The sequence below is a fragment of the Narcine bancroftii genome, chromosome 1, assembly GCF_036971445.1.
Source record: "Narcine bancroftii isolate sNarBan1 chromosome 1, sNarBan1.hap1, whole genome shotgun sequence".
Classification (NCBI taxonomy): Eukaryota; Metazoa; Chordata; class Chondrichthyes; order Torpediniformes; family Narcinidae; genus Narcine; species Narcine bancroftii.
In genome coordinates this window covers 276,432,254-276,456,474 of record NC_091469.1, presented here as the reverse complement: position 1 = coordinate 276,456,474, position 24,221 = coordinate 276,432,254, and the positions used below count along the sequence as shown (strand labels likewise).

The window sequence follows — 24,221 nt, the reverse complement described above, 5'->3', positions numbered from 1 at the left end:
GGGATGAGTTTGAATGGAGTGTGGGAAATGGAGCCCCAATGAGGTTAAAGGAGTGTGGGGAACAGAGTCCCAGTGAAGTTAAGGGGAGTGTGCAAAGCAGGGTCTGGTGAGCTTAACAGGGATGTGGGAAAGGAGAACCAGTGAGTGTAAAAGGATTGTGAGAACTGGGCTTTATTGTGCTTTAAGGGAATGAAGAAAACAGAATGAGTTGAGACAGATACTGATTATTGGGATTTCCAAAAAATCAATGAGTAGTAATTCATAGCTAATATTTCCATACTGAGCTACCCACTTTATTGACACACACTTACTATGCAATGAAACACACAACAGACTTGATTATAATGGGCAAAACAGCCATGTGTATCATTGTCAAGTTTGTTAAATTTCTATATTTTTATTTTCAAACTTTGAGTATTCATGAGGTCTTGATCATTCTTGATCATCAACCAATTACATACACAGACACTAATATGAAATGTTGATAAACTATAAATTATAACCCAAGAAAGGTTCTAATTTTTCCTGGTTGATGTCAAATCTGTAACCCAGAGGTAAACTCAGTTATGGTTTAACTTCAAGCCTACAATCAATTTTAATACACTCAATATGTCAATCTTCAGAACAAGTGCAGTTCATTATTTCTGGTATATGTGTGGGGGGCACTTTACATAATGGTGTAGTTAAGGCCTTAAGATGCTTGGCTTTGTCTTACCCTTCTGAAGGATCAAGAGCTAAAGCCCGTGGATTGTCTAGGTCTTTCCAAACCAAAACCTGTCGATACTGCCCATTCAGCCGTGCCACCTCGATTCGATTGGTTCCTGTGTCTGCCCAGTAAAGGTTCTTTGACAACCAGTCCACTGCCATTCCTTCTGGATAATCAAGGCCAAACTCAATCACGTGTTCAACTGAGCTTCCATTCATGAAAGCACGACCAATGGTCTATCGGAAAAGAAAATAACACAAAATGATGAAATATTATACACTTATTGCACAGTTTACCTCATGTTAACCGAGTGACATGAAATTAATTGTTCTTCCATCAAATCCTTTAAATATTGGCATATTTTACTGTAGAAAACAGAATATTAGCCAAATGTTTCTTGTGAAGAGTAACATCTTGAAACTGAGCACTGAAAAGTTGTTTACTTTCGCCTCAAGTGAAAAATTTTAACCTCTCAGATTTTATAAATATATATCAACAATACAAGTGTCAAAAATTAAACATTCATCTTCAAACAAAGGAAATCCAATAGCAAAATTTTAAATGAGAAGTATGCTTTAAATCTACAAACTTGTTGATTAAACATGGTGCCTTCAAAACAATCATTTAAACGAGCAAAAAAGTAATGATGACTATTTCTACATTATAAAAATATTGTTTATCTTTTCCTCTGCAAAACTATATTTTGCCCCAAAAAATAACAATTCAGTCCCAAATGGACCTGAATTCATTAATACATTAACTGGCAATTTTGACATATATGTATTTTGTGTAAGAGTGCATGAGTTTTATTTAATTAGGAACTACCTCATCTATAAAAGAGTTTCACTACTGACATTTTTGGGTTTTTTTAAATAATCATTGACTAATATTAAACACAGAAACGGGCTCTTTGTTTTATTCAAACTAAGAGCAAAATTAAGTATTTCCTGAATATACAAAAACATTCTCATCTATTTTCAGAACTGATGACTATTTGTTACCTTCAAACTAATGTCTGTCCAATAAATTCTGTTGTCAGAAACATCAAAATCAAGAGCAGATGCTTCTTTCACTCCTGTTAATGGAATTGCCACGTCATTGTTGTTGGTTTCCAAAGAAATTCTCCGGATGTCAGCCCTACTGGAGAACAAGAGGAAGGCTTCGGGTACAATGCAGGTTTTCATGTCCATTATTAACTCCAGGCCCATTGGACAGGCACACCGTGGACCCTGAGGCACATACAGACATAGGTGGCTGCAGCCACCATTATTCTCTGAACATGGATTTGTTCCTGTAACAACAATATACAATAATATCATTATATAAAGAGGTGCCTTCAGCAAAAGAAAAATTTAGGAACTCAAGGCTTAATTGTGCAGTTTTGCTGCAGTGGAGACAGTACACATCTGTAAACAATATTTTTGGGTTGAAGTGAGAACCATTACACCACACTGAGCATGCGAAGTCCACCCAATCAAAGAAAAAATTATACTCTGCGAATTGGACAATACAAAGAGATCACTTAAAGAAGTATCTAATTGGTTCTTCTGTCTTGAACCTATAAATTGTACTGTAGCACAGTCCGACAGAGGTCAAGTACTTCTGAGCACCTTTCTCATTATTGGGCCCTCCTTAATGGTTAACTGGCGATCCCCTTAAGAAATACTGACCAACTGCAATGTATGTCAGTGCATTGGAATATGTAGTAGTGTGTAAAACACTGGAGATCAGATGCTGGTGCATCTGACCACCCACTTCATCCCTAGAGTCAGCATTGTTGAAGGATGGACCTTAATCTTACTGAGCAGAGGGGTTTGATACAACTGGCATCCACTCACTTGCCTTAACCTGAGCCAACTTTCATTAATGAGTGAAACCATGTTTGATTTTTCTTCTTTTTAATTAATATTAAAGTTTTACATTGTTGAATGGATCTTAAAAAAAACTTATTTTTTCTAATTTTACAGAAGTCATTCTCATTGTTTATAAGTATTTCATCATCCAAGAGATTTACAAACAGTGGAAAAGGATGAGTGAGCTTGCACTGCCTACCTCTTTGATCGTTTAAATGATTGCTTTACAGAACAACCAATGCTGTGAGCTCTTCAACAACACAAATGCATCTTGCAGTAATATAGAAATTTAATATAACAAGGTGCTTCACAGGGGCACTATTAAATAACCTTTGATTCTGGGACCGGAGATTCAGTTTAAGAGATGAGACTTAAGTAGAATTATCAAGAAGAGAGGCAGAGAGATTCACAGAGAGGATTCCAGATTTCATGGTGGCCACGGAGCAATGAAAGGTGAAGATCTCAAATATGATTGCTGGGATCCCACAGGAGGCTCAGACAAGTGATTATCCAGCCACTACTGTGCACATGCTGCTGGCAACATAAAAGGTCAGCAAAATTTCCAACTCTGAAGCCCATGAAGTTCTGAACTTGTCTTCACTTACAAATTACTAGAAAGTTTTTGGAACCTTGGAAACATTGGTTAAGCAGAGGGAAAGCAAACAGCTTGTTTATGATGGAAGCATTCCTTATGTGATGCCTAATCTGCATTGTATATCCATTGCAGTTTGGAAAAGTGGTCAATAGTCAACAATAAAGGCAGGGGCCCAGAATTATATTTTCATAAGTTCACGTAATGCTTAAGATCAATGCTCATCCAATAACATTACATACCAAATGTTTTTGTAACTCTGGTTGCCTTCAATCCCATTAGGTCAGGTAGCTGATCGATGATTATTTCCCTCTCTGCCCGGTGCTTATGAACACGTTCAATGCTTCGTCTCTGCCAGTCAGTCCAGTAGATGTAATCACCCAACAGAGTGAACCCAAATATGTGTGGAAGCTTATCTTCTACAAGTGTTCTCCGGCCTGTTCCATCTACATTGATCACCTGTTTTAAACAGACAAAAAATATTTGGATCAGAGAAGAATGGAGGTTGGTGTAAACGATCCAAAAGCCACATTTCAACCAAGTACATGATTAATTTCAAACATTGTTTTTGGAAAGAAATCTCCTGTTTTTCACAATCAGTTCATCTCGTAAGACCTATCACTGCCCATATGCTTCGGGACTCCAATCTGATGTTGTCGCAGATGAGCTGGGGAAACAATTGTCTCAGCATGTGAGTGGAAGGAAGATGAAAAGAGGAAGCACATTTAATTTCCACAACCACTCAATGGTAGGAAATGTACTTAATTCACAATTCATGTTTTTTCAGATTATCCTCTGTTAAAAACATGTAAACCTAGTTTATATGAAACTAAACAAACTTCCATATTTTAATTATGAATATTTGTCAAAAATAAAATGTAAAAGAAAATAGTGATTAAAAAGAATGATAAAATGTTCCACAAGGATAATCAGTTAGATTTTTAATTGTTAATTTAGACATACGGCATGGTAACAGACCATTTCAGCCCATGAGTATGTACCGGGGTGTAGGTTAATTGGGTGGCACAGACTGGTGGGCTGAAATGGCCTGTTACTGTGCTGTATGTCTAAATTAAAAATTAAAAGATTGCCTACCCCTGGGCTGGAGATATACATGTCTAACTAGGTAGATATAATTGACAAAAGCCAGATTAATTTTTGCATTAACAAATGCTTGTCCAGCAATAGTAGACTACCATTAATAAACTGCTACTTGAAGGTTAGACACTCAGGATATAATGGATACAATGAAAATGTCACTGGTTTGAGTAAAAGGATTAGACTCTTAATGCAGTGGTTTAAGAACAGCGAAATTATATTTGGATCTTTATAAACCTGGGCAATTATCAATTGCAGAAACAAGTACAAAACAGTTAATAATTTTCCTTATTGTAAGTCAATGAGTTATCAATCAAAATGAAGAGCATATTCAAATTATTATAAATATGTGAATATCAATGAAACAACATACATATTAATATTATTTGCTAACTCCATTAATCAGCAAAGCAAACTATTTCCACAGGGGAAAATTACCCGAGTTTGCCTGATCTTTTCTGCTGCTCATGTAGAATTTTATTTTTTACAAAATTGTTTGTGTTGCATGAATTCAATTGGCAATCTGCAAACAAGTCTGACTTGTTGATGGCTCTTAAATGCCATCTAATAAGCACAGCAGAATGCAAAGCTTCCTAGTTTCATTCATGAATGAAACAGTTTACACTGATTTGGCTAGTGGGGCCAACACACTGAAACACAAAAGTAGTTATTCAAAATGACTCTGGTTTCCAAACCTAGCCCAACTCACTGTCCCCTCTCTTGGCCCTGAATTTTCTCTCAATTGCCAACCTGCTTGTCAAACATCTGGAGAAGCTAAAACCTGGCTAAATGAAATATTGGGAAGCCTAAAGCCTTTGTCTTCCATTATAGTCTCCCTAACCCCTCCCACCAATTGTCCAAAACTGAACTAGCATTTTCACAACTGTGGTGTTACATCTGCTCTTGCATCTATATTTCCCTCTGAGTGTGCCTGTAGTAGGAACAGATTCTGCTCCTGTCTCCGCACACTCGTCCCGCCTTTGTTACCTTCAGTCTTTGAAACTCCAAAATGTGCTTGGCTGGGAGCCCAAGATTTGTTTTTGATTTATTTTAGCTCATCCAAAGCTCTGCTGCTGAAACTTGCAGCAAGACCCGTTCATCCAAAACCTCGTGGTGTTGACCTATTTTGGTGCCTTGATAATCAAAACCTCATTTTTAAAGTTCTCATCTTGGATTCCAAACCTTTCCAGATCCTCAAAAGTATTACAACTTTCCAAGAGACTTGGGTTTTCTCGCATCTCTGATATTAATTGGTTTATTATTGCTGGTCTTGTCTGCAGTTGCTTGAACCAAAACCCTGTAATTTAAATTTAAATTAAAAAAAATTTACAACATGGTACAAGCTGATTCCGCCCATTGAGACCGACTCAATTACAGCTAATTAACCCACAACCTTGTATATTTTGGAGGATGGGAGGAAACCGGAACACCCATAAAATAGTACAACATTGGATCAAACATGGGCCACTGGTGCTGTAATAGCATCGTGCTTACCGTCCCACCTGACATTTTTGCCTTTTTAACTGCTCTTTACGCTTTGAAGACTGATGTTAACCTTTTTAGGATGCAAATACAACACAAAGGGAAGTTTATCAGGACGATGACCAATATTAAACATGGAGAGAAATTGCACTGATTCTTGCTGCAGACCAGACAACATTGGTCCATAAGCCCAATGAACGTAACAAGAAAACAAAGAAATGAAACTGAAGTAGGTCCTGTGTGGGCGCCACCATTCAAAATTAACTTGGTTTCTTTCTTTACCAGTTGGACCTGACAAAGAAACTGCTTCTTTTTCCACAGATGGTGCCTGACTTATTGAGCAGTTTGACATGATGTCAGATGTATACAATTTGATTCTCTCACCCAAATCACTAATACAGATGAACAACTGGTGCCCCAGTATTGATCCCTGCTGTACTCCACTATTCTCAGCTTTTCAACGTTTTGAAAATGACTCACACTCTCAGACAACCTTCCCCCCACCCCAGATATAATAATTCTGGAAGCACTCATCTGGTCAGGCATCAACGTAAAGAGAATCAGAGTTAACATATCAGGTCAGAAACCATCACAACTGGGAAAGATGTTGTTTGACCTGCTGAGCTTTTTTCTATTTCAAATCTCTAGGTCTTTCCCCATTTGTCTCATTCCAGTCATTGAGCTGCTCATTCAACTCTCTGATTTTAATAATCAATGCTAATTTGCATGTGACTTGGTTAGTATTTAGAGATTTACTACTTTTCTGGGTCTGTTTTCTAAATTGAATGCTGGCTGCTCGAACTCTAACAGAGAACCTCATTGCTTCTCCTATCTTTGTAATGGTTGCCACTTGGACAATGGCAAGATCTTTTCCTTTAGGTTCCTTTACCTCTGGCCCCGAGGAGATCTCTAACATCAGACGGATAATAAAATTTTTATGACTCTTATCAATGGATACGAAGCACAGTTCAAATCCCCATAACCCCAGGCAATGGGCAGTGTTATTGAACAGCTTAACCTCGGAGTACAAGCACATCATCTGCTGAAAATGGCAACATAGATGGACAGACTGCTGAAGAAGGCACATGTCTTCCTCAGCTGAGGCACTGAGGAAGATGAGATTGGGATCTCATGTTACGGTGGTATAAATAGTTGGTTCAGCGGCAGTTGGAGTACTGTCTACATTTCTGGTCATCACACAATAAGAAAGATGTGGTTAAACAAGAGAGGGTGTAGAAAAGGTTCACAGGAATGTTGCCTGAACTGGAGGGCTTGAAAAATAAGAATAGGCTGAGAAAGACTGACAATGTTTTCCTTCCTCTCATAGAAATTTATACATTTATGAGAAGCATAAATAGTGTAGCTAATGTATTTTTTTCTCCTAAGGGATTCTAAAACAAGAGTATATGGGCTTAAGGTAAGGGAGGGGGGAAGGGATATGAACAGCATTTTTTTTTTGACAGAAGGAAATTGAACAAGCTGTCAGAGAAGTTAATAAGGCAGGTACAATTACAAAATATATTTCATCAGGTAAATGGATAGGAAGGTTTAAGGGGAATATGGGCCAAATGCAAGCCTGGATAAGTATCTCCATCAGCATGGACAAGTTGGGCCATAGGGCCTGTTTCCATGCTGTATTACTTCATGAATCTGCATATATCATTCCCCCAAGTTGAAATGCACTCTGTACCACAAAGTTGTGGTCAGTTGCTTATGCTCTCTACACTTTCAACACTTGTCCACACAGGGTGCAAGAACTTTGTACTTGTTTGTAAAGTGCAAGAGCTGAGACTTCTCCAACATTATCTTCTTGATTCCAATACTTGCCTGAGTCACAGAACCAACATACTGACCCTAATCCAGCAGAGTTAAAACCATAAGATATAGATCTAAGTAGGTAATTTGGCCCATCAAATCCGCTCTGCCATTTCATTATAAGCTGATCCATTTTCTCACTCAGTCTTACTCCCCTGCCTTCTCCCCATAACCTTTAATACCCTGACTATTCAGATACCTATCAATCTCTGCTCATGGCAGCAAATTCCAGAAATTCACTACCCTCTGGCTAAAGAAATTCCTCCGCATCTCTATTTTAAATGGGCCCTTCTGTCCTGCCCTCTTGTCCTTGACTCCTCTACCATGGGAAACAATTTTTGCCACATCTACTATCTCCAGGCCTTTCAACATTCAAATTGCTTCTATAAGATCTCTCCACATTTTTCAGAACTCCAGTAGTACAGCCCAAGAGCCTCAAATGCTAATCCTTTCATTCCAGGAATCATTCTTGTAATCTTCTCTGAACCCTCTCCAGTGCCAGCACTTCCCTTCTTTAGCAAGGAACCCTGTATACTAAGTGAGACCTCGCCACTCCCTTATAAAGTCTCAACATCACATTCCCTTCCCTTGTATCCTATTCCTATAGATATGAATGCCAACATTGCATTCACCTTCTTCACCACCAATTCTCACCACTGGTGGTTAACCTTTAGAGTAACCTGCATGAGGACTCCCAAGTCCCTTTAAACTTCTGAATTTTGAATTTTTTCCCCACCCAAATAATTGTCTGTCCTTTTACTAAAAGGCATGACCATATCTATCTAATCTATCGGTCTTTTAGCAGCCTCCCTGTTTCCTCATCACTGCCTGACACCCCCCCCCCCCACCCACCCACCTATCTTTGCATCATCTGCAAATTTACCCACAGCCATTTATTTCGTAATCCAAATCATTAAGAGACAATGCAAAAAGAAGTTGCCTGAACACCACTGGAAGATCAGTAGCCAACCAGAATAGGATTCCTTTATTCCCACTGTTTCCTGCCAATCAGCCAAAGCGCTACTGATGCAAATATCTTGCAGCCTCATGTGCTGCACCTTATCAAAGTCTTTGACTTTTGAAAGTCCAAATATACAACATCCACTGCATGTCCTTTGTCCAGCTTATTTGTAGTTTTGTCGAAAAAAATGCAGCAGGTTTGTCAGGCCAAGATTTTCCCTAAAGGAAACCATGCTGACTTTGACTGATCTTATCATGCATCATCTTTGACAATTGATTCTAACAGTTTTCCAACCACCCTTGTTTGACTAACAGCTCTATAATTTCTGAAAAGTTCTTAACCTAAGTCGCATGATTATCTCTTGGAACAAAGCATCCAGGTTAGGGTTCTTCCCTCTTCCTGGTGAATTGCAGTTTTTGAATCACAGTTTCCAGGTCATCAACCATGAGCCAAAAGATCCTTGCCACAAATATGCACAGCAGGGATCTCAATGATGTCAGGGTATACCCGCAGATATGATAGAATATTTGACAACCTGCCAAATCTTCTTATACCCTTTAGAAAGTAGTGGTGTTGGTATGCCTTCTTCACAGTTGCCTTGATGTGCTGGCTCCAATAAATGGATTCTCAAAAAGTTGAAGGTACTAACCCTCTCCTCTGCTAACCTGTCAATGAAGACAGATGCATGGTATCTCAGCCTCCCTTTCCTAAATTGCACAATTAGAACCTTGATCTTGCTGGTTGTTGTTCTGGCACCATTCTCAATTACTAATCAATATTTTTATTTCTCATTTCTTGTTATTTTGCCAATAAAGAGGGGTCATCAGCGAATTTGTAGATTGCTTTGAAGCTGAACTTGGTTATACAATTGTTAGTAGAAGGAATAGAACAGGGAAATAAGAATGCAGTCTTAAGGTGCCCTTGTGTGGAAGGTCAGTGAGGAGGTAATATTGCCAATCTGCATTGATTGGGCTCTGCTGACAAGGAAGTCGAAAAGCTAGTTGCAAAGGGAGGAACAGATTCCTATGTTTCATTACTAGTTTTTCCGGCATGACGGTATTAAATGCTAGGCTGTAGTCAATGAATAACAACCTGATGCAGGTGTTCTTGTGGTTCAGGTGATCTAACAAAAAGTGGAAGGCGAGTGAGATGTTGTGACAGATGGCGAATTGAAGTGGGTCCAGGTCGGACCTAAGGCAGGAGTAGATTTTCTCCATAACCATCCTCTCAAAGCATGTAATTTTGTTACACTGTTCAATGAATAATGAGGGGAAAATACCTGTTGATTACAGCCACTTAGTAAAATGAATAGCTGAAGGAATGTCATGCATACAATGTACCTGCCTGAAGGCACAAAAGAAAAACACTGATTGAAACATATGCAAGTTCCACTTTGTTTAGTGTCTAGCAAATTTTGAAGGAATGCAGTTTAAGTATCCACTATTTAAATCACATGTACCTGTTTGGACAGGTTTATTTTGCCATCCTGAGTCCTTGAAAGGACCAAACACTCGCAAAAAATATTTTGTCCAAAAACTGAAATAGAGCCATTTTGTGGGTAATTTTTTTTCTCGACACTGATACTGTACTGAGCACTACCCTCCAGAGCACTTGGTGCCCTCCAATCTGAACAACCAGGTATCATTGAAAATTATTTTAAGAAAGCTTTTTTGTTTGCCTTGAGGTTGGTCAAGAAACTATTGAAATGAAAAAAAATAGAAACTTGTTTAAATACTGCATTTGAGAGCAGGGGCTGCTTTTGAACAATACTTTTAAGTGAAAAATTTCTTAGAATTGCTGCTTAAAGAGGAGTAAAGCTGCCAGCTAAAAAAAACTACCAATGCTGATAAATGGTTATGTTACCAGATTAATATCAAATATCAGGAAGAAAAAAAACCAAAGAAATGAAATCAAACCCCACCACAGAAGTTGCGTTATTTAAATTCAGTTAAAAATAATCTTGGTTAAAAAAATAAAATAAAAACATATGGGAGCTGTGTATATTGGTAGAAGTCTTACACAATCTAGTTAATCAACAACCTGACATAATCGTGCAATTAGAACGGGGGTGGGGGGGGGGGGGCGCGGGGAGTAGCATTGACAGTTCCACAATACTGACTTCAGACCTCATGTACTCTCATGGTTTATAGCATTGAACAGGAACTGATCCTTCAATTTACAATGATGACAAACAAAACTAATCCCATCTGCCTGCATCTAATCTACAATCCCCCCCCGCCAGTCCTCTGTTTGTTCATATGTCTGTCTAAATGCCTCTTTAGTTCTACCATCGTATCTGCTTTCATCAAAGCACCCATCAACATATTCCAGGTACCTCCCATACTCTGGAAAAAAATAATGCTTCATGAATATCCTTTAAAACTATGAATTTATGGCCTTCGATCAGGTCACTCCCTCAGCCTCCAATGCACCAGAACAAAACAATCCAATCTTTCTTGAACCAAAATATTGGCCATCTATTTCTCTTCATGGATGCTGCCTAACCTGCTGAGTCCCTCCAGCTTCTCAATGTTTACTTCTGAGGATTCTAATATTCACTATATACTTTTTTTACATATGACCCACCACATCATACTTGTCCAGATTAAACTCCACCTGCCATGTCTCTGCCATATTTCCAATTTATCTGTGTCCCACTCTGTTCTTGAAAACGTTCTTTCACTATCTTCAGATCTGTCAATTTTCCTATCACCTGCAAAATTATGCCTGTTATTACCTTCGAATCAAAGGTGCGGTCATGGGACCCACCTACGGAATGGTTTTTGTTAGTCACGTCCAATCCTACACTGGCACCATCCCCAAATCTTCCTCTGTTACATTGATGATGGCATTGGGATTGCTTCCAGAAACCGAGCAGAACTCATTTATTTTATCAACTTTGCCACGAATCTCCTACCTGCTCTCAAATCCACTCAAACCACTTCTGACACTTTGAGCCTCTTTCTGGATCTGTCTCCATCGCAGGAGACAAACTCCAAAATGGCATTCACTACAAACTCACTGACTCCTACCATTACTTTGACTACATGTCCTTCCACTGGTCGTCAATAACGATGCTGTCCCAGTTTCTCTGCTGTTGCCACATCTGCTCTCAAGATGAGACCTTTCATACCAGAACATCTGAAAAGTCCTCCTTTTCCAAGCAAAGCAGCTTCTCCTCTACTGCAGTCAATAGAGCCATCTCCTGCATTTTCTCCATCTCTCAGAGTTCTGCTCTTCATACCCTCCCTTCAAAGTGAGCAGGGATATGGTTTGTCTTGTCCTCACCTTTCACCCCAGCAGCCTCAGCCACCTCAAACTAATGCATCTGTAGACTTACGACATCCGGTTGTGAATTATGTTGGACATTTAAAACATTCATGTAAAGAGGAGAACCCATGTCCAAGATAGTGGCACTCAAGCTTGACATCCCAGACCATAAGGGTTATAGGATCTTGGGGAGCAACAGACACCAGAATGGGAGAACATCACCCTACCAAGGAGAATCCTGCAGAAGATACTACATGGTAGAAGAACACAGCAGCTGACTAGTGAGGAGCTCAGTGGCCAAAGGACTTGCACAAGGCTGTAGGTGCCTGTGGAGATTGGCTCGTAGAAACTAGGCACTGGGACTGGGAATCATAAGGGTGTCGATGGCGAGCTGGGCTCCTAAAAGACCTCGGGCATTAATAGCTTTCTAATTGTATTTTGGTTTCAGAATCATAGTCTCAGAAGGGTGATATGAATACATGGAGTTTGGGTTCATCACTAGAATAAACAGGAGATCAGGTACCTGTGAAGATTATTGGAGTCCAGGAGATTGGTGGCATTGGGGGAGGTGGTGGGATCCATGGGCACTTGATGTCTCTGAAGGCATATCTTTTGCTTATTGATATGAGTGCTGGATTAGTGGCACATCTTTATGGGCAAACAAAAATACACATTTTGTATATTTATATAAATGATAATGGTCATCAAGCTCCAAATCTGGCCCATCAAAAGACCATGGTCAGTATGAATCAGAAAGAACATCTCCTTCTCAACACAGGCCCACCTTAGCCCACAGCTCTACTTGCTATACACCCATGACTGTGGGCCTTGGCACAAGTCAAATGACATCTACAAATTTGCCGATGACTGTTGTTGGCAGAATCACAGATATCAATGAGGAAGTGTACAGGATGGAGATAGATCAGCTAGTTGAGTGGTGTCACAACAACAACCGTGCAAATCCAAGGAGCTGAAGAAGAAATCAGGAGAACACGACCAGTTCTCATCAAGGGTCAGTAATGAAAAGGGTTAAGAGCTTTAAGTATCTGGGTGTCAATATATCTGAGGATCTGTTCTGGGACCTTCATGTCAATGAAATCACAAAAGGCAGCTTGCCAGCAGCTATACTTTGAGGAGATTTGGCATGACACCAAAAACTTGCAAATTTCTACAGGTGTACTGTAGAGAGCATTCTGACTGATTATATCACTGCCTGGTATGGAGGTGCCAATGCACAGGACAAGAAAAAAAACCAGATAGTTGTGAACTTGGCCAGTCCAATCATGGTTAACAGCCTCCATTCCATTGAGGACATCCTCAAGAGATGACTTAAAAAAGCAGTCTCTAACCATAAAGACCCCTCACCACCTAGGCCATTCCCTCTTCACACTGTGACCATTGGGAAAGATGACCACCCAGTGGCACAATGACAGTTTCTTCCACTCTGCCATCAGATTTCTGAATGGACAATGAACCACAGACACTCCCTTACTATCTCTTATTTTTGCACTAATTTATTCATTTTTACATGTAATTTTATAGCAATATTTGAACTGCAATGCTGCCACAAAACAATGAATTTCGTGACAATAAATTCTGATTCAGGAACAATGAACCTTTTCAGGCCCAAATTGCAGCCTGATCTTCCCACACATCACCACTAGGTGGCTCAGCAGCTATTGTCCCACACGAATGAAACAGAAACACCGATTCATTCATGGATAAATGTAAAAATGTTGGTATGAAATGAAAGGTGATTCAGTCAAAATTAATCTCAACCACACTCATGCAAGCTGGTGTACATTAACAGCAGAAATATCATTTCAAAGTACAAATATGAATATGTGAATTAGGAACAGAGGAACCTTTTTAAACAAGGTCATAGCTGATTAGATTGAAGCCTCAACACTGCATTCAGGACTTTTCTACCACTTGCTTATCAAGAATCCATCTGCCTTAAAAATGCTCAAAGGCTTTGCTTCTACTATCGTTTGAGGAGTTTGAAACATTCATGAAAAAAATTCCACCTCATCTCCAAACTTAAAAGGACAACCCCCCAATTTTTACACAGTAAATTATAGCTCTAGAATCTCCAACAAGAAGAGAGATCCTCTGCTCATCCACATTGTCAAGTCCCCTTTGGATCATATTGAATTGAACGAATGGGCAGATGTTAAACCAACCAGAAGGTATCCCAATGGGATTTGTTGTATGTTCAAAAAATTAGAATCGTATTCAGCCTAAGATTGTGGAAAAAAGAAGAATGAATACATATCAGCAGCTTCCTTAAGTTGTTCATTTGACTAGAATTACTTCAGCATCATTGTTTTTTTAAAAAATGAGTTATTAGTGTGTTCACATTTGGATACTTAATTTTATTTATCCCAACAACAATTTCCATGTGCAAGTGTGGCAGAAATGTTTTTAAATTGCTGTAGATTTCACTTTTCCCTACAACCTCTTTTATTTCCTTGTCATCTTGTAATTCACAATTGCAATTTTTACTTATGTTGTAGAACATTTTTTGAAAAAATTAATTGATTATGAAAATCATTTGGAGTTTCTGCTCCAATGAGCAGTAATCTCAGATGAGAACGGAAGGCTTAAAAACAACTTTACGTTCATTTCTTTAAATTTTGTCTAGGTTGTTACATTTAATGAGAACATGAGAGGAATTTAATTTCTAAATTCACATTGCTCTTTTCTTTGTTATTGTTGTACTCCTTGTGGGGATCTTCCATAGCTAAAATCAAGGTGAACTGGAGATTTGATAAGATTTTTAAATCCTATGCTGAGCAAAAAAACTCTCTTGAGCATCTGTTAAACCACTGGACTTCGACTATTACTAATTTTCTAGTAGCGATCCACCATCTTGATCCACATTAACAGGTTTATTTAGCACAATGCCAGCAATCAGGACTGGCGTTTGAATCCCATGCTGTCTGTAAGGAGTTTGTATGTTCTCCCCGTGTCTGCATTGGTTTTCTCCAGGGGCTCCAGTTTCCCTCCCATTGTTCGAAACACACTGGGGGCGAAGGTTAATTGGGTGTAAATTGAGCGGCAAGGGCTGGTGAGCCAAAATGGCCTGTTCCTGTGCTGTGTGTCTAAATTTATCCCATATTCCACTCTCTCCAATGCGCCTTTCACATTCTACAACAACCAGCTTTATTTATGGACAAAATGTTGTTCCACCTGGTTACAGCAAATGAGCAGAAAATTATTGCATTTTCAGAATCGGAATTTATTATGAACAAGTCATGAAATTCAGTGTTTTTTTAATTATATAGATAGAAGTAGAATAAATAGAAATATGTTCTATTTCTACATTTATATTGTGCTTTGTCTGCAGAAATTCACCTCAAGGGAAAAACGTGGATACATAGTGAAGACACATAGGAGACTGCAGATGCTCGAACCTGAAGCTAAACACTCTGATGGAGGAACTCGGAGAGAAAAAAAGGATCGGCATCTCCATTCTCTAACTCATGCCACTTATCCTACTGAGTCCCACCAGCAGATTGCATTTTACTGTGGATGGAGTGAAACAGTTTTGTTCCACCTCTGTGACCGTCTTGATTTGTCACCTAAGTTTCCAGAACTAAAATCATTCAGTCCTTGAGGATGGGAAAGAGAGAAGTGGAAGGGTAGGTGAAATTTCAGGGGAGAAGGCAGGTCATAGTACTGGAATATTTCTGGCTCATCTCAACTGTGCATCATTCCCTGGGACTACTTGTTCAATTTTTAGATTCTCTCTCTCCATCTTTTCTCTTTTTTTTCTTCAATTTTTCATTTTGCTCCAATTATTTGCCTTCTATTCCACTTTTCCATTTGGTTCGTCTGTCATCAATGCCTCATGCAGCAGTATGAACTTACAAGAGGTCAAGTTTACATAGGTGGTTTCCATTATAATTATCGACATAATAACACAGAAAACAAGGAGAGAACAGACCACTCAAAATTAGTGAATGAATAGTGTTTGTACATCCCAATCAAATTAGCCTCTGACTTCTAACCAACTTATACAGAAAAATCAACAAAGCTAAAACCTCTCTCGGAGATGTTTGATTTGACCTTGTATTCTTTCCTGTCCAGACTGGGCATGATTCATACCAGCTGGAGGAAATACTCCAATATCAACTTCAGCACTTCCTGAATCTGAGGAAGTGTGTTTAAACTCCATGTCCTTGGCTATAAAAAGAAATTCTTAAAAATCATTTATGGAGTAGTTGCACAAAAACGTGAATTTAAATTTAACACAGAATAACATCTTCCTCTTCGAATCACAAAAAATAATTTAAAACAAATATGGTTCAAGGCAACTCCTTTAAAGTACTCCTCATGACAATACTTTGATTCAAAATTGAAGTAAGTTAGTTCTGAAACAAAAACAATGGGAATACTCAGAAGAGAAAACTGGGTGTGAATCACAGGACTTTCAAGAACTTCTTGTCAAGTACAAGGTATTTACGTGTGTTATTAGATTGCTTATGGAAGTGAAAACAAAGTTGGTGAGGTGAGGCTGTTGAAGTTAATGAGGAAATATTCAAAGTGAGCTTTTGAATAACCCACTTCAACCAGTGAAAGATGTGCAGGATATTACTTGGAGCCTGAGTGGCTCCAGAAATCAATTAAGGGGTGAAAATAGAAAATTGGGCACAATGAAATTCTGACAAATGAGAAAAAATTTAAGGACTTCATTAAATTTTAAATTATTGCTTGGTCATAATCTAACACCAATATTACTTATATGCCTAAAGGTGTTTTTCAAATTCACTCAATCAAATTAACAAATCAAATTCTTTAGAAATTTGTTGTATAAACAAAGATATTAACGTGCATGTCTACTGATACATATAACATTTGTGCCGGTCAATCATGCCACCAGCTGTGATCGTGCAATGTCTGGCAACACATCAGCACCTGTCATTCATTCTCAATTTCTTGCAATATACATCTCTACCATATTTGAACACTACTCAATTAACACACTAGGTTTGTACAAAAACTAAACTTATAGAAGTAACGTACAGTCACAACTTCCATCAATCACGAACTATCACACTTGATGTTAAAAACAATCAGTAAAAAAAAAATCAAGAATAAAGTCTCTTGGTTTCGAGCAAAGCTTTGATATGATAAAGGCTTTAAGCATACTACTGAAATGAGCAATCTGATCCAAAATTAATATCAATGTGTCAAAAATTCTTCTGGAAAAATTACACTGAAACAGACAGTTTCAATAAAATTTTCACTGAATTGCAAGTTTAATGCGTCACACAAAAGACTGATGTCAGTCTTGCAATTACAAGGACTTGCCTCAGTTTGTATCATTGGATTTTTACTGCACTTGGCATTTAGCAAATCTCATTTCAAGAAAATATAGTGGCTGTATGGTGGTTTGGAACACAGTGAAAACCTATGTTTAGATCCGATCAACGCAAGCATCTTCCTCCGCAATTTGCTCAAGATGCCTTTTCCCAAAATTCTGCCGTCTATTTTCTTACATGTCTAGTAAATAACTGAATAGTTTGTAATTGGATTGCTCATTCGGCCCCAATAAAATGTGTCTGCATTTTAGGGGAATATATGAAAGGAAGTCACATTAACTAGATTTTACTGGAAAGAAAGGAGGCAGAGAATAAATTTGCAAGCTCAATTTTCATGCAGTGAAATATGAACTGTCTCAATTTCCATTTAATTCTTGACTCCTCCACTTTAAAAAAAGACCAAAACACTGAGCACTGTGTTGACATCTATGCAGAGAAATAAACACTAACCCTGCCTGAATGGAGCTGTTAAAAAGAACCTCGAGTTTTAGAAATGTATCTTTAAGTAAAAATTGGAACTTAAATATTCATGAAAATCAATTTGACTACACAATGATAGCTGGCACCTCAAGTAATTAAACATGCAGGCTTCGACGTTACAGCACAAACACATGAAACAGAAATCACAGTACTTATGTTGAGGTGCAGTTTCGTCACTTGCAGATATTAGGGATGTTCTTGTTAAAGATGAGTCATGAAACTTGGTAATGGATCCTGAATCCAAGATTAGAAAGAAATGAAGTTTTACAGTCATTGGAAAGGAAAAAAAAAATCAAACATATTTGAAATTCAGCAGGTCAGGCAGCTGAAGCAGAGAGAAATCAAATTATTGGGCAGGTTGAACTAATAGTGGACAGGTCTGCCACATAAAAGTACAGTACAGGAGGGTATATGTAAAACCTTCCACTGTTCTCCTGGACTCACCAGGGAATTCAAAGGGTTTTATGTCATCTACTGTGCCAAAGAGCTACTAATGAGAGACCAGATGCAGCTCATTTCTGCCCCCCCCCTTCCACTTTTATTCCAGCCTCAGCATATCAAACATTACCCCATTCTTTTGAAAGGGACTGTCAACCTTCATCAAATGTATATGTTCGATGGTTTTTCTTTATTATTCTTTATTTCACTATTTACTTCTTTCTAAAAATTACTTTTATAATTTTCATGTTTCAAAAGTCTCTGATTGAGCTGTAAGAGAGGTCACGGGCTCCGGGTTATCAGCACATAGGTACTGGCAACAGCATACCAAAAGCAGGAGAACGCCCCCAGCTGAGAGGGAGAAGCTTGGGAGATGCCTCGACAATGAAGGAGACCCCAGCAGCAAGGGGCCCAGCAGCTGAAGGACTCACGCAGGCTATGGGCTGTTGGAAAATGGGTCACTGGAACCGGGGTACCGGGAGCAGGATTCATGAAGTGTTGGCGGCAAGAAGAGCCCCTCAAGGGGTTCGGCCACTGAAAGATTCTGATCATACCAGAGATTCTGAACCGGGAGCTTGGGTTCATGAATGGAGTAGACAGGAGGCTGAGCTGCTGCAGAGATTGAAGGAGAGCAGGAGGCCAAGTCCATGATAGTTCAAGGTCTCTGAAGGGAGTTGCTGTTGATTCTTTTCCTTATTGTTGGGACCCTGCACTCTAGTGAGACAAGTACTTCAGTTTGTGCCTTCATGGCAAACAGAAGTTAAACAGATTTTGTGAATTATTATATGACAATAAAAGAATCTCGAAGGCAAGGACAGAGGATGGGGGTTGGGCAGAAAGCAGCGAAGCAATGTGCAAGCAGTGAGTTGGATCAAGCACCGTCCAGCACAAGGTTTCATCTCAGGCTGAAACACTCTGTTCCTCCCCACAAAAATGCTGCCTCACCAACTGAGAGCATGGAGCATATACTGTGTTTGCTATAGATTTCTGTTACTTCACTTGCCCAAAAACAATTATGATTTCCCAATTAATCTAATGTCTTGGAAGGAAATGTTAATTTGCAAGAAAAACTGCTTGTCCATCAAATAACTTTAGAAAATTACACAATTGCTTTACAAGACTTACTGTGTTTTGAAATTCTCTTGCTTTCCAGTAGCATATCAAAGCTTTTGTGATATACTTTATAAACACAACTATAAAGATTTTCTTGTTAGACAAAGCACTTCTTGCCAAAACTCAAGTTCACTTGGCAACACTAAATTGCATTTGAATGTAGACGTAGAGTTCGCACGCAAATCCTTATCCCTCTGTTAGATCTTGCCTGCTATAAATGGATTTTAAGAGGGGAGAAAACGTGTTGTGTTTCAATGCCCATTATTCAAATGGCTTGAACCCTGTAAATTCCATCACAATGGTCTGTTCACATATGGAATCTATTGTAAGCAGACAGTCTTCCAGCTGCTGTGGTGACTGTGGACCACAAACAAGTGGAGTTGATGCCAGTTTCACAAAAATGGTGTTAATAAGCCAAACAAAACCAAATGCAAAATAAATATCGCCATGTGCAGGTCTTCTGTCTCAGACACAAAGGACATATGGGTTATTTTAAAGTGAGGAACTAAATGACACAAGAATAACATTATTTGAGCTTGTCTGTAAGTTTGTCTGCGTCCATGTGGGGTTCTTTGTATTGTATTGATGTATTTCTTTCTTTGGCTTGGCTTCGCGGACGAAGATTTATGGAGGGGGTAAATGTCCACGTCAGCTGCAGGCTCGTTTGTGGCTGACAAGTCCGATGCGGGACAGGCAGACACGGTTGCAGCGGTTGCAGGGGAAAATTGGTTGGTTGGGGTTGGGTGTTGAGTTTTTCCTCCTTTGCCTTTTGTTAGTGAGGTGGGCTCTGCGGTCTTCTTCAAAGGAGGTTGCTGCCCGCCAAACTGTGAGGCGCCAAGATGCACGGTTTGAGGCGATATCAGCCCACTGGCGGTGATCAATGTGGCAGGCACCAAGAGATTTCTTTAGGCAGTCCTTGTACCTCTTCTTTGGTGCACCTCTGTCACGGTGGCCAGTGGAGAGCTCGCCATATAACACGATCTTGGGAAGGCGATGGTCCTCCATTCTGGAGACGTGACCCACCCAGCGCAGCTGGATCTTCAGCAGCGTGGACTCGATGCTGTCGATCTTTGCCATCTCGAGTACTTCGACGTTAGGGATGAAAGCGTTCCAATGAATGTTGAGGATGGAGCGGAGACAACGCTGGTGGAAGCGTTCTAGGAGCCGTAGGTGATGCCGGTAGAGGACCCATGATTCGGAGCCGAACAGGAGTGTGGGTATGACAACAGCTCTGTATACGCTTATCTTTGTGAGGTTTTTCAGTTGGTTGTTTTTCCAGACTCTTTTGTGTAGTCTTCCAAAGGCGCTATTTGCCTTGGCGAGTCTGTTGTCTATCTCATTGTCGATCCTTGCATCTGATGAAATGGTGCAGCCGAGATAGGTAAACTGGTTGACCGTTTTGAGTTTTGTGTGCCCGATGGAGATGTGGGGGGGCTGGTAGTCATGGTGGGGAGCTGGATGATGGAGGACCTCAGTTTTCTTCAGGCTGACTTCCAGGCCAAACATTTTGGCAGTTTCCGCAAAACAGGACGTCAAGCGCTGAAGAGCTGGCTCTGAATGGGCAACTAAAGCGGCATCGTCTGCAAAGAGTAGTTCACGGACAAGTTTCTCTTGTGTTTTGGTGTGAGCTTGCAGGCGCCTCAGATTGAAGAGACTGCAATCCGTGCGGTACCGGATGTAAACAGCGTCTTCATTGTTGAGGTCTTTCATGGCTTGGTTCAGCATCATGCTGAAGAAGATTGAAAAGAGGGTTGGTGCGAGAACACAGCCTTGCTTCACGCCATTGTTAATGGAGAAGGGTTCAGAGAGCTCATTGCTGTATCTGACCCGAAAGTCCCTTGTAGCTCGAGTAAAAACTCCATCAACATGTGTGATATGCCTGTAATCAATCGATTTGAAAAAAAATGGCTGCACTGCCGGAGCTGCTGTAACGGCACCACTGCTGCCCGTGCAGACCGGCAGATAGTGGGGTGCGGACTCATAGCACTAACCCATGGGGTACAAATGCCCAGTCTGACAGCCATTGGCTTCATTCACAGTTTAAGTGGCCTGTTAAAGGAGCAAGCGGCGATTTATTTTAAAATCCTGCAACTGCAGGGTCTGGTCCAAGATGGAAGCGTCTATGTTTGGCAGTGTCCTTAAAGGGCTGCAGTAGAAATAAATGCTGGAGAAACTCAGACTGCGTTTCTCCAGCATTGTGTTTTTACTTCAACCACAGTGTCGCAGACTTTTGTGCTTTACTTTGAAGGGATTGCAGACTCCAGGGAAGAAGAGACTGGCACAGAGCACCAGAAAACAAAGAGATCACCCACCCCCCCCCCCCCCACCGCCATTAGAGAAGGAGAAGCAGAGGAGACGACCCATGGGATGGTGACCACGGTGGCAGACCAGCGAAGGACTCTGAGGCTGAAGAACTCACAGACGGTGGGCTTTTGGTGACTCGAGGTGAGGAACCACACAAGCTGAGGGCTGCTGGTGACTGCAGTAAAGGGACTTGTACCAGCCTGAGGACTGCTGGAGACTGGCTCAAAATTGGCTGATGGGGTACCAGGTATCGAAACTGAGATGTGAGAGGTGCCGAAGGTGCTGAGGGCTTCATGATTGGTCAGAGGTTTGGATCTGGAACTCGGGTTGCTGATGGTTTGGACTGAAAACTCTATGGCTACAAGGCTGCTGGTTTTCACTACAATCACAGCATCTGTAGACTTTCATGTTTCATCTCTTTCCAAAGATACCTGGATTCTTCTTTTGGTTGTCATATCATGTGTAGCTGTGAGAGATTACGTTGCAGAAAATAGATATGTTTTTGTCTTACAGGTGATCAGAGCTAATAAATAAATGGCAGTCTCACTGAGGTGATTGACAGAGAACACACATAAGGTGCCTTTTCACAGAGTTTATTGTCACAAAATTCATTATTTTGTGGCAGCAGCACAGTCCAAATGTTTATCTAAACCATCTTACAAAATAAATAAAAATAGTGCAAGATAAATAAAAGGTCAAAGTGAGTCAGTGTCTGTGGTTCATTGTTCATTCAGGAATCTGATGGTAACAGGGAAAAAGCTGTCCTTGTGCTGCTGAGAACTCATCTTCGAGCTCCTGCATTTTTTTCCTGATGGTAGCCGAGTGAAGAGGGCCTGACCTTGGTGATGTGGGCCCTTGACGATAGAGGTTGCTTTCTTAAGATACTGATGGAGTGAAGACTGGTGCCTGTGATGTCAATGGCAGAGTTAACAACCCTGTGGAGTTTTTTCTTGTCCTAAGCATTGACACCTCTGTAACATACAGAGATGCAACCAGCCAGAATGCTCTCCACGGTACATCTGTAGAAGTTTCAAGAGTCTTCAGTGACATACCAAATTCCTCACAAAGTATAGTCGCTGGTGAGCCTTCTTCATAATTGCATTGACGTGGAGGCTCCAGGACAGATCCTTAGAGATGTTGACACCCAGGAATTTGATGTCATCTCGTACACAGGACATTTTTGAAATCATCATTAGTTTCAAGCTACAGCTCTCATGCAAAAAAAACCCACAAGTTTGCATTCCACGTGCAATGATGTAGACATCTGGTTTTTAATAGCTATTGCACTAAACAAAGTCTGGTACAATCCTGTAGTTCCAAAAGGTCATCACCATTTAATACTTCATTCTAGATCCATTCACCAGATGAAGAAGTTTCATCCTATAAAGTCCTTTAATTCAGTTCTGAGGAAAAGCCATTCACTTGAAATGTTGCCTTCTGCATTTTCTAACATTATTATGTATTGAAACAAATGTTTCTTTTAATTATAAGAACATGCATCATTTGAACATTTTCTAATTAAGACCCAAAATGTGGATTATGGCTGCTTAGAATATACAAGGGTCATTACAAATGTTCAATGGGCTTCTTCTAACGAGTTGGTGCAATGCGAATTGTGTGGCATTTAAGAATTTTTATATTTGTCTTCTGGATTATTACTCCTTGCAAAATAAATATCTTCATGAAACAGGCAAAGCAGTTCCTTAAAGTCCATTGGTTTGAAATGTCAATTTTAAGAAAAACAAAATGTTTACTAATTTGTTTCTACATTTTAAGAATATCTGCATGAACCTGCTGTCTAAAAGGTTCCGTTCAACCAACATTCAGAACAATTCCCTTTCAAATATAAATATATCCAATACAACTTTTAAATAAATATTTTTATAATTACATTTGAATCTAAGAACAAACAGAAGTAACAGAGGATATTTTTGTAGTGTACATGCTACGCGAGCGTGTAGAAGAACCACACACACACACCAAAGCCTTGGAAAATGAGACCGATTTATTGCTCTGGCCATTGCATTTATATGGGCCCCGCGTCATCGGAGCGCTGGCCTTGGATTGGCCGCGTTCCCACCAGAGTTCCCCATCTTCCCACCATGCGGAGGTCATCTGGGATGACAGCCAGTATGACCCCATCCAGATAAGTGCGCTTGCCATGCTCGTCGGCCATTTTGTGGGCTGATCCATGTCTCCATGCAAGGGCTGCTACATTTTAAATTTAAAGAGCTGACTTTAATATGTACAGCTAAAAACATATGCCAGTTTTCTGCCACAAGAAATTTGTATCCAATAAATCAAACTGACACAAATTATTTCATTGTATGGATAAAAACGAGGTCACTTGAGCAATCCTTCAATGTCAGTATTAATTTTATATACTTAGATTAAGCTCAATTTTGCTATACAGGTACACGATCCTTTATCTGGACATCTAAAATCTGGAAAGCTCCAAAATCCGGCAAGTGAGGACCAGCAGTTGGAGGAGGCGGCCGAGGGACTGGCAGTCAGGGGAGACTGCCAGGCGGTTGGGGGAGGCGGCCAGGGGAGACTGCTGGGCGGCTGAGGGACCGGCGGTCAGGGGAGGCGGCCGAGGGACCATGGTCAGGGGAGACGTCTGGGTGGCCGAGGGACCGGCGGTTGGGGGAGACGGTTCGGTGGCCGAGGGACCGCGGTTGGGGGAGACAGCCCCAAATGCCAGCATTTTTATAAATTTTTACTAAGTTTTAAACTCCACAAGTCTTGAACTTTCTTGCAGTTGCAATTCCATATTTTTTGA

The 24,221-nt window shown here is 40.1% G+C and overlaps 1 protein-coding gene across 4 annotated transcripts in view; it reads right to left on the bottom strand.

Annotated features, from left to right (window-relative positions):
• Nucleotides 1-24,221, bottom strand: part of lrp5 (low density lipoprotein receptor-related protein 5) — a 184,423-nt gene that overhangs the window by 36,312 nt on the left and 123,890 nt on the right. For all 4 annotated transcript variants that reach the window (XM_069899872.1, XM_069899880.1, XM_069899888.1 and 1 more), the window contains 3 exons: nucleotides 3,394-3,610; nucleotides 1,708-1,997; nucleotides 716-942 (listed from right to left, as the gene is read on the bottom strand). In XM_069899872.1, the coding sequence (XP_069755973.1) occupies nucleotides 716-942; nucleotides 1,708-1,997; nucleotides 3,394-3,610 (734 nt within the window). The remainder of the gene's footprint in view (nucleotides 1-715; nucleotides 943-1,707; nucleotides 1,998-3,393; nucleotides 3,611-24,221) is intronic.